This window comes from Ictalurus punctatus, chromosome 24, assembly GCF_001660625.3.
Source record: "Ictalurus punctatus breed USDA103 chromosome 24, Coco_2.0, whole genome shotgun sequence".
NCBI classification, from domain to species: domain Eukaryota; kingdom Metazoa; phylum Chordata; class Actinopteri; order Siluriformes; family Ictaluridae; genus Ictalurus; species Ictalurus punctatus.
Genome location: NC_030439.2, coordinates 13448628 through 13467039, shown reverse-complemented (window position 1 = coordinate 13467039; position 18412 = coordinate 13448628). Strand labels below are relative to the sequence as shown.

The 18412-nt window shown below is 35.5% G+C and overlaps 1 protein-coding gene across 1 annotated transcript in view; it reads left to right on the top strand.

The window, feature by feature from the left end:
* calcr (calcitonin receptor) overlaps positions 1 to 17862 on the top strand; it is a 56644-nt gene extending 38782 nt beyond the window's left edge. Inside the window, exons 10-16 of the mRNA XM_017455177.3 lie at positions 109 to 235; positions 2482 to 2635; positions 6140 to 6200; positions 7406 to 7472; positions 8078 to 8296; positions 8405 to 8446; positions 13204 to 17862. Of these exons, the coding sequence (XP_017310666.1) occupies positions 109 to 235; positions 2482 to 2635; positions 6140 to 6200; positions 7406 to 7472; positions 8078 to 8296; positions 8405 to 8446; positions 13204 to 13392 (859 nt within the window). The 3' untranslated portion in view covers positions 13393 to 17862. The remainder of the gene's footprint in view (positions 1 to 108; positions 236 to 2481; positions 2636 to 6139; positions 6201 to 7405; positions 7473 to 8077; positions 8297 to 8404; positions 8447 to 13203) is intronic.
* Positions 17863 to 18412: the final 550 nt, after the last annotated feature.

The following is an 18412-nucleotide window of genomic DNA, read 5'->3' as shown; positions in this document are numbered from 1 at the left end:
ACAATGCGGAATTAATATATACGTGTGCATTTCTAACACTTTCCTTTTCTTTTTAAATAAATGATTTTTCAGTTTATTTCATTATTGTGTGTGGATTTCTGTTGCTAGGAGTCTAAGCTGCCAAAGGATCACCTTGCACAAGAATCTCTTTTGCTCTTATGTGCTCAATTCAGCCTTCACTATAATCAACCTCACATGTGTGGTCAGCAACCCTAAAGTGGTGGAGAGAAACCCGGTAAGAACCCTGTAGCACAGATCTCAGTGCTGTTACATGTGATCTGTAGTTAATGGATGGGGTATTTCTCACACTGTTTGTCCAAGAGGTGTTAAAATTGTATTTAACAAGACTCCAGCTGTGTGTGTGTGTGTGTGTGTGTGTGTGTGTGTGTGTGCGCACTTACTGATCCAGGAATCTGTCTGGTGATTAAACACAGAGCTGAGTATATTTAGGAGGCTGTTCCATTTATACACACCATGATCATCCTGATAGGCTTTTAACAAAAAAGCACATTGAGCTGCTTTATGCTACATGTGATTGAGAGCAAAAAGGCAGTGTGTGTGACTGTGTTCTCAGGAAAGAAAGAAAACTGATCAAGAAGAAAGAAAGATATGGAGGAAGAAATAAAGAAAAACTGATAGAGAGAAAGAAAGAAAGACAGATCAAGGAAAAATGAAAGAGAGAGAAAGAAATAAAGAAAAACAGACCGAGAGCGAGTACAAAAGGAAGAAAGATCAAGAAAGAATGAAAGAGAGGATGAAATATTAAACTGATCAAGAGAGTGAAAGAAAGAAAAGACAGAAATAAAGAAACGGATCAAGAAAAAAGAGACTGAAAAAAGAGAGGAAGAAATAAAGATAAGCTGATTGAGTGAGAGAGAGAGAGAGAGAGAGAGAGAGAGAGAGAGAGAAAGGAAAAACAGATTAAGAGAGAGAAATAAAGAAAAAAAGGAATGAAAGAGTTGAAGAAATAAAGTAAAACAGATAAAGACAGAAAGAAAAGAAAAACAGATGAAGAAAACAAAAGGAGAGAAAAGGAGAGAGGTGTGTAAGTAGATGTTGATGTAGTGTTGAATGTAGATTAGCTGGCAGGTTGGAGTAAAGTAAATGGAGCAGGGAGCAGTTGTGAGGTCAGAATGTAAAATCAACTCAGTCTGGATTTAATCTCACTTCTGCTGCTACACACACTGTTATGTTCTTTCAGAGGAAAAGACCTCTCATTTAATCCATGTGCTCAACTCTGTAGCCAGCTTTCATTTCTTTCGCTCTCTGACTGCAGACAAGTCAGACTGACAGCGCTCAGCTCCAATCCAAATACATAAGTTTTACTTTTCAGCAGATTCTGAGCTCTGCACTCCCTTCTTTGGTCTGGACACATGGAGCAGTTCAGCGTGATTTGGAAGTGGTGAAAATTAGCAAGAAATAAATAGGTGTGCTATTAAATCGTCCAGCCTTCAGCAAGTTGAAAATGATGTTCATGATCATTGTTCATACTCTGTGTAAACACGATTTTTTTCTTAGAGAAGGGTTTTATTTAATTGGAGTACTGTGTTCATTCCATTCCATTGAATTTACAGTATTCTTGTTTATTGGTCCAACGTTACTGATTTACTTCCCCTCCACCCTGCTGAAAAATTCAGCTTGGTCTGATCATATCTGCCAAAATGGTCAGTCTGGTGGAGCTGTGCAGATATACAGAATCAGTTTATAAATTATTGCTGCTACTCTAACACTGCAGACAAGAAAATAACAAGATCCCAACATGTATTAATCACTTTGCTTCAAGTATTAAGGAATCTAGAATATAAAAACAAAGTCTTCAAATCTTGTGAATGTGTCCAAATCAAGATCATATAAATCAGCCTGTGAAAACCATTCACATGGTGTAAATAAGTGTACGTAAATGTACAGTTTCCACTATACTGTATATACTGTATATTAGATGTGGAAAGGAATGCTAGGAAAAGAAGTAATGGTTGAATTGTTTCTGTTTTCTTTTTAATGTGCTGAACAATCGGAATTAATCCCAGGTTAAGATTCTAATTTTACTGCATTTCGCAAGTACAAATTCTCAAATGTATGTATTCACAAATTTTCACAAATCTCAGTGTAGTATGTTTTTCTGTTTTCACACATTAGTATTATTTATCTACACACGCTTTGTCCATCAAAAGTGCATCTGATGAAGACACCAAAATGAATTGGAAATATTGGTGATAAGGGCTCATCTGAATGCCATCAACTAACAACATATTTTTTGTTGTTTTGGTACAAACAGAGAGCTTTTCTTAAAATAACACATCCTTGTGGACAAAAAGTTATAAATAAATAAATAAATAAATAAATAAATAAATAAAAAGGAACTGAAAGCTGTCAAACACTCAAGCCCCCAATGTTCCTGGGGGTTTCGTAATATAATTTGCACTCTTCCTTATATATCAAGACACTTTTTACTTCTTCCTTCTCTCCTCTGTGCTGTTGTAGGTTGGTTGTAAGGTGCTACAGTTCTTCCACATGTACATACTGGGCTGTAACTATTTCTGGATGCTGTGTGAGGGCATCTATCTGCACACTCTTATAGTGGTGGCGGTTTTCGCTGAAGAGCAGCACCTTCACTGGTATTATCTCTTAGGATGGGGTGAGTTTCAGCATGGACTACAATTTTAGCTTAAATCCATCTGCATTAGCGTTCTTGTTAATCTGAGTGTTATTATACTGGGGTAGGTTTAGGGTAAATCAGGAGGCAACACAGACAGAGAACAGAGCCAGCGAACAAGAGGGATGTTTTTTCCAAGGAGTGTGTGAATGTGTGTGCGATTGTGTAACCTGCGATGGGTTGGCAGCCCGTCCAGGGTGTTCCCTGCCTTCTGCCCTGAGTTCCCTGGAATAGGCTCCAGGCTCCCCATAACCTTGTGTAGGATAAGTGGTATAGAAAATGGATGGATAGATGGATGTTTTTTCCAGGCTGATAAAGACCCAGGAGTTGAAATGCATTGTAGAATTCTGGCCTCAGTAATGTCCAAAAATGAATCTGACACAACAAAACTACACTGAAAGGCATGAAACTAGGTTTGACAGCCACCCTCAAAAGTGGCCCTAGTAGGACTGGATAGTGATGCGCAACTAGCAGTAGAGAAATGCGCTCTTTCACACAGCACTGGTCACGAAGGAACTCAGTATGCCACAGTGAAAGGATTTTATTTGCATTTTAATTAGCTTTAAGGGACAATGAAAATACGTGTATGAGGGACACACTTTGGGAGTGAGCAAGGAAGAGATTTAAAAAACAGTCTCAAACACACCTCTACACTTGATAGAAAGTGATACCATTCTATTACAGTGAAAGAAAAAAATATATTTCCCAGAATAGTCTTAAACAGCATGACGTTGACTCTAGAATTGGATGCATCCAGTTCAAAATATTTTAGACTAACAACATACATTTAGCTTGCTTTCAATACCATCTGCCTCGCTGTTTCTGCATGGAAATACATGTCTATCAACTTGTATATTGTTTATACGATTGTATAGTGTATATAACAAGATGATTTAAAGTATGACTTTTATATTCCTGTACATGATTTACACTGTAAAGTGTTAACTTAAACAACCTATACTATAGCATTCAGGTGTATTCATGTCTAAATTTGACACTACCTAAATTTTCTAATTTTTATTTGATTTGCCACAATGGCATTGGATGCATTTTCTCAGACCTTTAGAGATTAATATATATAAAGTTATATTTTATAGTACATGAAGAGTTTGTGCATAGTAAGACTGTCAAATGCCTTTGGATTGCATTAAAATTTCAGTTACTAGTTTCAGTATTTGAATATATTCAGATATTAATTAGACATATCAATTTTGTCAGTTTTATACCAACACCAGGTAAGCTAGAACAATCATGATTAACAGAGTACTATACTAACTGCTATTCTTGATTTATTAAAAAGCCATGCCATCACTTTAATCAGACCAGAGGATAAATACAATTAGCAAAAACGATCCTTTCTCGAGGCAGATCTGACTTAAGCTAAGTAACTGATATAAATGCACATTATTAGATAAGACACAACAGACACATCTGCTTTGTACAGGAGCCAAGCTGGTTCATGAACAACAACAAAAAAAAAAAATCACTGAACTATGGCCAGTTTTTTCATACATTTATTGACTTTGCTACAGTATTTTTGAAGGCTTGGTTCAGTCTGTTGAAATAGTTTTCTGGGCCTGTATCCATACTGCAGTCCTCCAGTTGCCAGTCCCTGGACTGCAGCATCAAACTCACATCATTCACATAGACAACAGCAATGTTTAAACTATCCACATCTTTCTTTGTTTGAATTGCTGGTGTGTCCGTGGATTTGGGGTGAAGATAGTACAGTATGTGAAGAGTATGTCAGATCAGTGTGTGGTCCTAGCGATACATGCCACGAAGCTCAGAACATATCTATGTGCACTTGCACCTAAGTCTGCTCTCATGAGAAAGTTTTAAGAATGAAAGAAAGTGATGGTTGGATTTAATGTGAGAAAATATACGAACACTAGCACCACCCTCCATCTTAACCTTCATAACATATTCCACAAATCGTGTCATGGGAATTGCTACATAATTGTAAGAGTGAAATCATGTTATTCACATCTTTATATTAGTGCAAATTGAACACCCAGTGGTCCATCATTGCAATATGTAATAACAAAGAAAGTGGGTTAGTAACAGGAAAGCTTAATGTACCACAATGACCTAGAGGCTGTGTCAAACGTTGCTGTGTAATTTATTTCCTTAGCCATGTCATGATTGTGCCACCCTGTGTATTTCACAGAGAGAACATTGGGCCATTCTGCAAACCCTCATAAATGAGCTAATCCACAGGCAGGACACATTGTGTATTTGTAAATGTGCCATCTGCAGCAGTTGGGCATAATTCATATTGGTTCACCGATGGCATTGCCAGTTGTACTGTTATTATGACAACTTATTGGAAATAGCTGGTGCATTACGGCGGCTCTGGATGTTAAAGAATCCAAGATATTGGTAAAGTGCACAATATAGGTGTGAATAGGCAACAGTTTAAAGATTTTGCAATATCATTGGACAGTATTTGACATAGTTACCTAAGGGGATAGATGATAAATCTAGATTATTTGTAGTCAGAGAATCTGGGCTTTTTACACTGGTCTGATTCATAGGTTTCTGTCTATGCTAACTTTGGTAACACTTTAATGTCAGGTCTACAACATTTACATTACATTACATTTATTCACTTAGCAGATGCTTTTATCTAAAGCGACTTACAAATGAATACAAATATGATAAATGTGTGATGAATTAATACATTAACTAATCTTTTGTGCATTAAGAAATAATGAAGCTTACTTCATTATCTTGTTATCTCGTTAACACATTCTGTTAATTACTATTATTTACATTAGTAACATTCATTACACAATATAGGCTGGGAAATGGCCTATATGGCCTATTCAAGTAAACTCAGAGTTTAGTTTAGGATTGGTAATGCTGTACAACACAAATATAAACTGCTCTCAAACTTACAATATAAACTGGATTAAATGACCTTGTTTGCAAATACACCTTACATTATGTAAATTATCTTTACATAGTCCAGGTCGTGATGATAACAGGATAAGTTATCACAGTGTTAATACTTAACTATTACCATTATTAATGGTTATATAGGCTGTTAATGTGTATGGATTCATCAAGGATCAGTGCATGTATTAATTCATGATTATGAAAGCATTAGTTAAGTATTAATATATTACCTATTTTTGGACCTTATAGTAATGTGTTCCCCCTATATTGAAAATCCCCAAAATATAATGTATTATGCCATCATTTATGGATGATGCATCATAGATAATGGGTCATTTTATTCCATTGTGTTATTGGCATATGAGTAGATTTTGTTTGGAGTGTGTAATTCTATCCATCTACTGTCCTCATTCAAACACATAATATAAAATATTAGATGTTTATACTATTTATAATAATAATAAAACTACAGTACATATTGTGAAGAGAGGAATTTATTAACCACACTGAGCTCTTTGTGTTCTTGATAAATGACCATTTTTCTTGATATACTCCATTGTAGACAACATGTGTGCTATTTTAAAGGTTTTCCCCTGGTACCTGCCTCCATCCATGCAGTGGCAAGAAAAAAGTATTTTGACGACAAGTGAGTAATGACTTTTTTTGGCCCTCATGCTGTAAATACTGAATAGATTCCAGGCTCAGTGGGCACATACAGTCCCCTCTGAAAGTATTGGAACAGGAAGGCCAATTCTGTTCTTTTTGCTATACACTGAAGACCATTAGGTTTGAGGTCAAACGACTGATATGAGACAATTGATCTTGCACCTTTGGTGGCAGATCACCCAGTGTTTGGGAGAGCAAAAGTATTAGAACAGATAGTATTAAAGTAAATAGCACTTAATGTTTGTTTGGATTTACCTTGCTTGCAATAACTGCATCAATCCAGCGACTCATTAACATCACCAAATTGCTGGTTTCTTCTTTCGTGATGCTTTTCCAGGTTTTTACCGCAGCTGGTTTTAATCGTTGTTTGTTTTGGGGGGTTTCTCCCTTCAGGATGTGAGAAACCCCCCAAAACAAACGACGATTAAAACCTTGTTGTATGTATCTTGTTGTATGGTCTCTATAATTCTGCTCTAAAAGTCTTCTTTGAACAGTGAATTGTGATACCTTTACCCCTGCTCTGTGGAGGTTGTTGGTAATATGACTGACCTTTGTTTTTGGGTTTTCTTCACAGCTCTCACAATGTTTGTCATCAACTGGTGGTGTTTTTCTTGGTCAACCTGTTTAATGTCTGGTTGTTAGTACACCAGTGGTTTCTTTCTTTTTCAGGACATTCCAGTTTGTTGCATTGCCTATGCCCAATGTTTGTGCAATGGCTCTGATCAATTTTCCTCTTTTCTCAGATTTAAAATTGCTTGCTTTTCTCCCTTAGACAGCTCTATGGTGTTCATGTTGGTTTAACAACAAATGCAGTCTTGACAGGTGAAACCCAGGGCTCAAACCAAGAGTAGACATTCAGAGCTATTCATACTATAAACAGTCAATCTAACAGGGCACACATGGCACAGCACCTTTCAGTCACATGTTCCAATATTTTTGGTCACTTGAAAAATGAGAAGGTTAAAACAAAAGGTTTTAAGGTCATGTTTTAAGTTTAACACATCCAGATATAATTATAAAGAGATGAAAGATGAAATTCTGTTCTGTTTGTCTCATACTCATCTTTTGTTCACAAATGTCTTCAGTGTATAGCAAAAACAAAATAATTGGCCTTGCTGTTCCAGTACTTTTGAAGGGGACTGTAAGCTTTATGTGATGCATGCTTTATTGTCTTTTTTCCACCAGTTGCTGGATGAGCGTAGAGACCCATCTGCTGTATGTGGTTCATGGACCCATTGTAGCAGCTTTAGTAGTGAGTCTTCAAGTTTAATACCATCGTCTCCATTTATGCATTTCATTTTGCTGCTACAGAATCTACACTTCAAAAAATGTCATCTTAACATCCTGCAAGTAAAACTGTCTTCAATATTGTCCAATTTATGTAGTATTTTCTATTATATGATTACAATAAACCAAATAAACAAACCACCTGCCAGGTGGTTAAGATTGGACAACCATAGATTTAAATCAACATAGAAATGATTCAGGAATACATCTACAGCATCATCGTTTTTTTAAACATTTTTATGTATTCTTCTTTTACTTTTTTATTTATTTATTTTTTTAATGAAGACCAATATTTAGTAGTTCATGATTAGCACATTTGCCTCATACTTCCGGAGTTGGGGGTTTGAATCCCACGTCAGCCCTGTGTGTTTCCTCTGGTACTCTTGTTTCATCCCCCAGTCCTTTAATAGCATTTGAATTGTTGGTGCCATGATTTATTATTCACAGAGGGTGAAACTTTTCAGCCATTCTGTGTAAAAATAAATAAATAAATAAATGGAGCTTACTGTTAGAAATATTCCTTTATTCTGTGAATATGAATGCATTTTCTGTCACCATTCTTCATCATAGGTTAACCTGTTCTTTCTGCTGAACATTGTGAGGGTTTTGGTGCTGAAGCTGAAGGATACCCACCGTGCAGAGTCCAACATGTATATGAAAGCAGTACGAGCCACTCTCATTCTCGTGCCCTTGTTAGGAATCCAATTTGTCATATTTCCATGGAGGCCAGAAAACCGTTTGGCTGGAGAAGTATACGACTATATCATGCACATATTACTGCATTACCAGGTAAATTAGAAAAATGTTTGCTCATGTTTTATTTTTGTGGTTGGGTGAATTGTGTAACTAGTGACAAAGACTTTAATTCTTTGCCTTTATTCTTTTTCCAATTTTAAGGGCTTGCTGGTGGCAACCATATTCTGCTTCTTCAACGGAGAGGTAGGCATTAGTGAAACACCCCACTGTGGTATTATCTCTTGAGTGAACTGATTCTTGGGCTTTGCACAGAAAGCTTAGTTATTTACAAAGAGTTATGAGATGAAATTTTCTCATTCTTAAGATCTTCGTGGAAATCTGAATCTTATAAATGAGTTTTGTACCTACATACAGAATATTAAATGATTCTGGAGTATTACTGTATAGTATGTGAATATTGTTCCTGTTAAAGCTTCTGCTTAATATAAATATAAATTATAAGCAGGCTGGCACATTATCACAGCGGGGTCCTTGGTTCAGTCTTGAACTCGGGTTATTGTATGTGTTGAGTCTGTATCTGCGTGGGTTATTCCAGGTTCTTTGATTTCCTCCCACCTCCCAAAAACATGCATGTGGGTGAATTGGCTACACTAAATTGCCCCTATTCACACTTATAGGTGTGAATGAGCGTGTAAGTGTGTGTGTGTTTGTGTGTATGTGTGATGCCCTGCACTGGACTGGTGTCCCATCCAGGGACGTATTCCAGGATCCAGCATGACCCTGACCAGAATAACGTACAAACTGAATATGCATGAATGAATGAATGAATAAATAATGAGCTATACATCATGTAATAGAATAAGTAATACTATAGAAAAACAGAAATAACTGCTGAACGTGAAAAAACTCAGACACTGTAATGACAGTCACATGATTTATGAATGAGACATTTTGTTTAAAATGTTTGTATATGCTTATGACAAAATATTTTATGTTAGAACAAGATCTTGACTTGAAATATTAACGCAGGATGAGACTTTCTAAATATACGGCATTGGTTTAACTTGGTTATCTATTTACAAAGTCACTCTGTTACTAAGAGCATTTTTACTTCAGACTGGAGCTATTTGTTCACCTGTAATATACAATGTAGGATTTCTGTATAGAAATAAATACTTTTCGATTCTCATTTAGGGAAAAAGGAAAAGAAAATCTGTTGTACTGAGATTTTCTACTTATTAAAGTCTTTTTTAATTACAAAGTTAATTTATTTTGTGGCATTGTACAGAAAGGCAGTGTATTTAAGGATTTACAAAGCATTATTGTATACAGTACAATTGTATACAATTTTGCCTTTTATCATAATATACTCTTAATGTTTGTAGGGCCATACAGCATTCTAAACCACTTAGTGTTTTTCAGCAATCTGTTTCTAAAGTACTATGTGAATTTTACTCCTGTTATCACAGTCTAAAATCAATTAAAATTTTAGCCACACATCACATGATACCGTATGTAAAATTAGGAAATGTGTAAATGAAGTCCCTAATGTAGGCAGATCATTCATTTGAGCAAGAACAGCAAGAAGAATTGCCATATTGAGTAGTTGCTGTAGTATTTTCAGTCTGCACTGTATTGATGCTGGTGGTAAATGCATTTTATTTACCAATCTAGTGTTCAATAAGTTTCTGGGTGAATTTCTCAGATTACCACCTTTTTAGAAAACACCTTGGCACATACTTCCCTGGGGTCAGGGTTTCCTATAGTGCTGACAGAAAGACAAATGATAAAAGGAACCACTTTAGTCAGTTTTAGTGATGCTTGAAGCAAAAATATTGTTTTGGGGTGAAGCAGGCACCGCTGGGAAACGTCTATTACTTTAAAGCAACCCTGTGTTATTTTTTCACTGGGGTTCTTAATGTGAAATACTTACATACACTCACACACAGACTTTGTTTTACTGTCCTTGTGAAGACCCTTCACTGACATAAATATTTATGCAGCTAATTAATGCTATTCCTACACATAAATCTATTCCTAACTTTAACCTCAACAACCTAAAGGATACTTTTAGGCTCTTTTAGTTTTTGAAAGAAAATTTTTTTTTATCATAAATGTTGTTTTTGTTTTGTTTTTTTTGGAAAAACAAACAAACAAATGAAAAAAATGAATCAACCAAATGTCCTCACAATGTCAATCCTTGTGGGCACATTTTATCCCCACTGTGATATAAAACACACACACATACGTACACATACACACACAAACGAATTATTGGTACCCTTAATAAAAATAGAACTACATTTAAGAGATGTTTTGCGTTTAAACATTTAAACTATGAGCATAGTGTGTAGTTATTTTTAACCATAAATAATTTTCCTTAATGAGCACATTGCAAAACACAGGTTTTAAAATGATCATTTCCCCTAAATTAATATTATAATTGAACGTAATAAGAGCACTTAGTCTCTATCTGTAATGTTACCAAGATCATGGATAATGTGTAACAAGATCATGGATCCATGCATCTTTGCATTGTATTGCATTCTATTCAAACTAAAGTTTTTCCACTAGGGTTCAAGATATTTCTGTGTTGATTTGGATGCATGTTTGGGTATGTGAACTTCCTGGAACCAGATTTTGGTTTAAATATCTTGATACTTTGCAGAATTCATGACATCAAACAGGCACTAAAGCAGCCTCAAAGTATCAGTGATCCACCACCTGGTGTAAATCACTCTGGAGTAGGACGTTAGCCACATGCTGTAAATGACATGAGAGCTTTTCCTCGTACGTAGTCCCGATTTTTCACCAAACAGACCGAAAAGTTATATTTTATAGGTTTGTAAAGGGATTTTATCTGTTTTTAACCTGATATTGGGTCAAAGGCATCAATACAGCCTTTTAATAAAACATACATTTTTAATGTTAATTTATTTGCATTTAAAATGTTGTTCCGGTGCCACTGGTTTGACAGATGTGCATTTTGAGAGAAAATAATTATTTACAAAAGACGTTTCTATGATAATTTTGGAAAATTTGGATTATTAGGTGTATTAAGTTTGAGTGAAAAATGTGTATTTTTAAGTGTAAAGTGCGTTTTTGTCCATTCTGTTGAGGGGTGCCATTAATTAACGCAGCTGTACATTGGTAACTTGTTTTACACAATGAGCTACTGAACTTGTCCCAGGCTGGTCTGTGTAGCTGTCAAGAGTTAGAATTACATCATTGAAAGTTCCCTCCATTCACTGAGCATTAACACATTGACCAGACACTTTCAATTAACGTCAGATGGCTTCGATGTGCTCAACAAGGTGGCAGTTTGCGTGAGCAGACTACTGAATCCTGGCAGGTACTGCCTGTCCAGCCAAAAGAAATTTAGCAGACTAAAAGTTTGCACATGACAAACCGAGGACAATGCAGATCATGTGGTTACTGGCAGCGATAAGAATGCCGTGAATTAGCAGCCCTCATCAAAGTCATGTTTTATACAGGGAAAATTATTCTGGGCCTGGAAAATGGGTCAATTATTAGCTCATGCATAAGCAGCCAACTCTCATCATCATCAGTATGGGCTTGTAAACTATTCGGACATGTCCTAAAGATGGATCTCCTTTCGACAGGAGAAAAGGTGCACTGACACAGGATAATGGCGCCTTTGTGAGGATGTTTGTTTGTCTCTGCCTAATGATTTGTACTGCGTGGACCTTATTTCCACAAGTATCCCTGCAGAACTATGTCTTATTCCATAGCACTAGAATATTTAGAAAAGGATTTATAGCAATAGAATCAGGTGTTTCTCCTTTTAGAAGATGTGTAAGCATGTGACACCCACAAGTTAATTCCTTTTTAGGGCATCTTTATGATGTGATTTTGTGTGTTTTTTCAGTAAAATTAGGTATTGTCCTTTTTGTTAAACGTATTCAAAGCATGTTCAACTTTTATTGCATCCCATGTATATACTGTAATCATGTGCAGTAAAATATTTTGCTTCAAGGACTAGGATAGAAATAAACTGGATTGCACAAAGTGAAAATAATGTGAAAGATTTAAGATGAGAATTATGTACAAAAATGACAGTTACATTAGAAGGACAAGTGCAGTCAAATTCAATCATTATATAGGCGAGCAGAGAACAACAATGCACATTACTTAGTCTGTACGGAATCTTAAAATGGTTGATTTTGGCATGCATGGATGCCAACATGGATAATTGGCATGTGCCAGCTCCAGTATTACTGGCACTCTTAAAGAGAATGGTCAAACCTATTTTGTGTAAAATATTGATTACATGCAACCAATTACCTTACTTTTCAAAAAAAACAAACAATTTTTTGTAAGAACTCCCTAAGTATAGTTGTGGAAAATACTTTTAGGATGTTATGTAGCTGGTGGATAAGGCACTTTGTAAAGACTAATGGCACCATGAATTCTGCTAAGTACCAAGATATTTTAGGCCAAATTTTGGTTGACTCTTCCAGGAGGTCTAGTTGAAAGATAGATCTTTCAAAACGATAATGACCCCAAACATACTTTTTTAAATAAAGAGCAGTCCATTTTTACTACAAGAATATAAAAGGAACTTAAAATGTTCTATATGAAAGAGCATTCAAGATTTTCTACAAGTGTCTTCAAGCTTTTCTCTGCCTCAGCACACCTCTTCTGATTTTTTTTTTTTTTTTTTTTTATTACGGGGAAATATATTAATAACATATCAGATTTCACCTCCTCATCCTCCTCCTTATCACTGAGGTATCATTGTTTTTTTTTTTTAAATGGTCGCATGATGAAAAAAGCATTATTTTGTTTCACATTGCCTTTAAATATTTAACTGGTGTTAAATGAAAGGTTAAGCTTAACCTAAGTGAAATTGCTTAAAATGCTTGACTTTATCACATAAACATTTAACCAGGATCAAGTTGGCAATTTTGCCAAAAAAATAAAAAATCTTCATGCCTTTACACTGAACAGAAAGTGACATCTCTGACCTCCTACTGCAGGTGCAGGCTACTCTGAAGAGGCAGTGGATGCAGTACAAAGTGCAGTGGGGTCAGCGACGCCGAGAGCACTGGTCCATGCGCTCCACTTCGTACACCACCACGTCCATCACAGAGGTGCCTGCTTTCATGTTCCACTATGACAACAACAGTGAACACCTGAATGGCAGGCATGTCGATGACTCAGCGTGAACATGTGGTCTCAAGGTCAAACACACCTGTACCTGAGGCACAAAGCATCAGAGAAATATGAGAAACTATTTTTTTCAAAGAATGCCATAAGAAAGAAGGAAACAAAGGAAACTGGAGACTCTATTACTAGATCACATGTACAGTCCTTGCAGATTCTCCCATCTCAGGGTGACAACATGACACTCAGTACATGTGTGTTGGCAGCAATGTCTCACTAAGGTGAGTCCTGAAGTGTACACTACCATTCAAAAGTTTGGAATCATCTGTTATATATTCAACATATTATATTTACGAAAAACATATGCCATATATCACACAGAAATATTTTTAAAGGTTTTATATAATATTTAAAAGATTTTGGGAAAAACAATGTTATTAAATGATAAATCATATACAGAAAGTATTTGTGCTTATACGACAGCATTGTTGAATTCTCAAAACTGGTTGGTCAAAAGGTGTTGATTAATTTTCTATAACAGCAGCGCTGACAGTAGTCCCGGCTATAATTAAAATCATAGGATTACAGATAAAGAATTTCTTTTTAATAATTTAGGAAATTAACAATTTTAATCATTAGGAAATTGCTGTGATACAGTTGTAATCAAAATTATTCAACCCCCTTTGCAGATCAGGTTTATTATCAAAAATTAGACTTTCAGCTGTTTGCAATGAACAAATCAAACAAAAGCAACTGAAATAGTTCAACACAATGAATGCTTCAAGTGGTTTCCCCAAATTCAACTGAAAATGCAACTTTTAATGACTTCTCCAGTTTCAAAATTATTCAGCCCCTTCATGGCAAGCATCTTTAGTACTTAGTAGAGCACGCTTTTGCTGTTATGACCTGCTGAACACGAGATGCATAGCTCCTGGCTGCGTTCCTGAGGGATCTCAGCCCATTCCTCATGAGCAATGGCCTTCAGTTCAGTAATATTCTTGGGTTTGCGTGCTGCAACCGCCTTCTTCAAATCCCACCACAGATTTTCTATCAAGTCAGGTGACTGTGATGGCCCTGTAGAATCTTCGAGGACTTCTTCTGCAACCAAGACTTGGTGGAATTTGAGGTATGCTTGAGATCATTGTCCTGTTGGAAGGTCCAATGACGCCCAAGCTTCAGCTTCTTCACAGACAGCATGACATTTTCTCTTAGGATTTCCTGATACTTTAATGAATCCAGCTTGCCTTCCACACACTGCAGGTTTCCAGTGCCTGAGGATGCAAAGCAGCCCCAGAGCATCACCGAGCCACCACCATGCTTGACTGTGGACAGAGTGTTCTTTCTTCATTCTTCTGCCTCCAGACATACCGCTGATCCATCGTGCCGAAAAGTAGTTTCATCGCTCCACAGAATATAATCCCAAAACTTCTGTGGCTTATTTATGATTTTGAGCCGACTTTACTTGTGCTTTTGGGTCAGTAGTGGTGTACATCTTGGGGTTCTGGCATGGAAACCGTCTGCGTTTAGTACGCGCCTTACTGTGCTCACGGAAACCTCAGCGCCTGTCACCACCAAGTTTTGCTGTAGGTCTTTTGCAGTCACTCGAGGGTTTTTCACAATCTGACTTCTCAGAAATCTGGTTGCAGCCGTTGATATCTTCCTTTTTCTGCCCCATCCAGGTATTTCAGACATTTTGTACCCCTAGCCAGTTCAGGTATTTCATGTGTTCCAGCTCAAGCACACCTGAAGCCCTTGATTAATTGCATCAGGTGGAGACAATACCTATTTTGCATATTTGTGCTGTTGTGAGGGATCCTATTCAGGGGTTTAAATAATTTTGAGACCGGAGGAATCATTAGTTGCATTTTTAGTTGAATTTGGGGAAATCACTTGAAACATTCGTTGTGTTGAACTATTTCAATTTGTTTGATTTGTTCATTGCAAACAGCTGAAAGTTTGTAAATTTTGATAACCCTGATTTACAATGGAGGTTGAATAATTTTATTGCAACTGTATATGAGGAATAAAACTCTTTGGGGCATGCTTCTTTTGGAAAATTATCAACTTCAGGGTGGTAACAGTACCTCGGCTTAATGTCAGACCACATCACCCCACCCCATCACTGATTATTTTCCTATAACACCATTCCCGTCATGCTTTATCCCTTCTCCTTGAGTTATTAAGCTATTTTTCTTAATTAGCTATAATAATATATTAAGCTCAGTAATTCTTGAATCTAGATCATTCTTGATATGCTATTATCTAAATATGTATTCTGCAGAGTTTAGTTATAACATTCTTAATGCCATACAGGTTTCACAGACATTTTGGTGCAATCTACAGTGCTGTTCATAATTATGGACATATATACATTTTCATTTTTAATTTACTACAAATAAATTGAAACTTATGAAGCTATTGAGTGGTAGCATGATAGTAAAATTATTTTATATTACTGAAAGTATCAATTCCAAATTTTTGAATAGTACTGTACAGTAAATATGTATGTGAGGTGGTATTCCTGAAGAATGTGACAGATTTTAGCTGCTAATCCATCCTAGATCTTTTTGGACCTGCACTCACAAACACAAACGTTGCTTCACCGAAACCAAAGGGTGTGTCGGTTTTCTGGACGTCAAGAGGCCGATAAGTTTAAGGCCGGTAAATTGAATGACTAAGATGATCCTCCAGAGGATATGGGCCACTTGGTAAATGTCTTTAAAAATGTTGAAAAGTTCCTCTGTGCCTACGTTCTGGATTCCTGTGTATATATATACTCATCAGGTTCAATTTTAAAGTGTCAAAGTATGTGGCGAGGAGTTTATTTTTCTGATGTGCGTGTGTTTTTTTTTTTTTTTTTTTTTTTTTTTTTTTTGTTTGTTGGTTTTTTGTTTTTTTTTTGTTTGTTTTTTTGCAGCTCAAAATCACATTGTCTGTGCTGTGAGACTTCTGACTTTCCTGTTTGTAGCAGCTGTGCTTTTTGCTGTCTGTGTCACAAGAGAGAATATAGAGGAAATTTATTTTTAGTAGTGTTTTAAAGCTGATTTATAAGCACAGAATGCAAATGCATTCTAAAAACACAAAAAATGAAATTCTAAATGAGTATGTGGTAAAAAGCTCTTTGAGTTTCATGTTTAAAGGTGCACTCTGTTTGATCAAGGCCAATGTTTTCCAAAAAGCTTCTCCATCTGCATTGAAAGTGATGCATAGTTTATCAGGAAGGTATGTCATTGTATAGAACTCATCCAGCATTTAACATGAGAGCTGTGGGTTAGTTACTTTATCCAGCTATATATCAAGGCATATTGACTACAGTATGTTTGAATTTTTGTTCACAATCTAATGTTGATTTCATCTGACTTGCAAGTGTACTTTTTATTTAAGAGTGAAGTTTAGCTTGTATATTTGCATTGTCTTATTGTGTTTTGAGAGTTTGAAACACTCGTGACGGGTCAAATTTCTTTGTGAATTCTGTCAGTATACTGGACCTGATATTTACCATGTAAATGTTTATAACTTAACATGGTGTTGGTTTATCATGGTGTACATACTGCCAGCAAGACATGATGCTTGTTTAAAGTACAGATCATATTATAAAGCAAAAGTTTTCTAAGACATTCATCTAATGCCTATTGCTTTTGCCATTTCTGTTGACTAAATGGACCGGCTATCTGACTATCAGACGTTCAGACTAACGGATATTGGACTTACTATTGTGATCTTTAAGTAGTTTATTAATCTCTTAATGTTTTCTTTTAATTATTCAAGGTTGTACTTTATCTCTGTCATTGCCATGAGTTCACATACTGTACATTTTTAAGTATAAGACCCATTTTAATTGCTCTGAATCATCAATACTTAATGCAGTGATTTATTCATATAATAACTATATAACAAAATGAATACAATTTTGGATATAAAATTTTATCTTAAGTTTAATATAATACTATACACCCGAATTCTTGAGAAGGATGCTGTTTAGATGGCTCATGAGCTAATACAACGGATATTATTATTATTATTATTATTATTATTATTATTATTATTATTATTTTTTATATATATAAAACTTTTGTTATGGGCCCTGATTTGCTAATTATTCCTGGTAGCCACAGTGAGTTCAGATTTCAAAGAGAAACTGAAACTCAAGAATAATGTTGATTAAATGTGGTGACTCTGGGCAAAAAATTTTGAAATATTAAATAAATAAATAAAGTATCAGTGGAAATCAAGTAATTTTGCACTTAATTTTGCATTTAACTTTTGTTTCCATTAGATGAAAACAAAATTATACTTTACATTTACTAAGACTTAATAATGAGAAAATGTACTGAAAATATTCCTTAATAGAATTAACAAAGTTTCTCAAAATGATGACGTGGCTTCATATATTTTCACCCCACGTTCACACATCTTTGCATCCAACAGCATGTAAACATACTAAACAGTTATTTTGCTCATTTGAAAGACCCAATACTCTGTAGAGCCTGATAGTAAATGACTTTGGTTTTTTTTTTGTTTTTTTTTTTTTTTTGTTTTTTTTTTGTTTTTTTTTTTAAACATAATCAAACCTTTAGTAAATCAGGGCCAAAGAGATATATATAAAATATATTTGTTTTGTTTCAAAACATCTCTACAGCCATTTCCTTCCAAAACAGCATATTAAACAGTGCAGTTGTACTTTTGAAATTCCTGACTGTAGCTTTAATGTATGGTGCTGGTATGTATTCTAAAATCCCTTGATATATGTAATGCACAATTGCTTGATATATTGTTGATTCCAGTGTGTTACATCTCTATATGACTGAACATTCCAAGCCTGCAGAAAACATCACCAGTCAAGTTACCTTGCTCATTTAGGTCTCAGATTTCTGCAAACTGCAAATTAAAGATGATTTTTATTTACAGTGCTTTGAAAAAGTATTTGTCCCCATTCTGATTTCTTCTGTTTTTGTGCATAGCTCATACAAAATAGTTTCAGAAATTAAAACAAAAACTTAGATAAAACAGAGGCAACCTGGGTAAATACAAAATACAGTTTTTAAATTATTTATTGAAGCAAAAAAAGTTATCTAATATCAA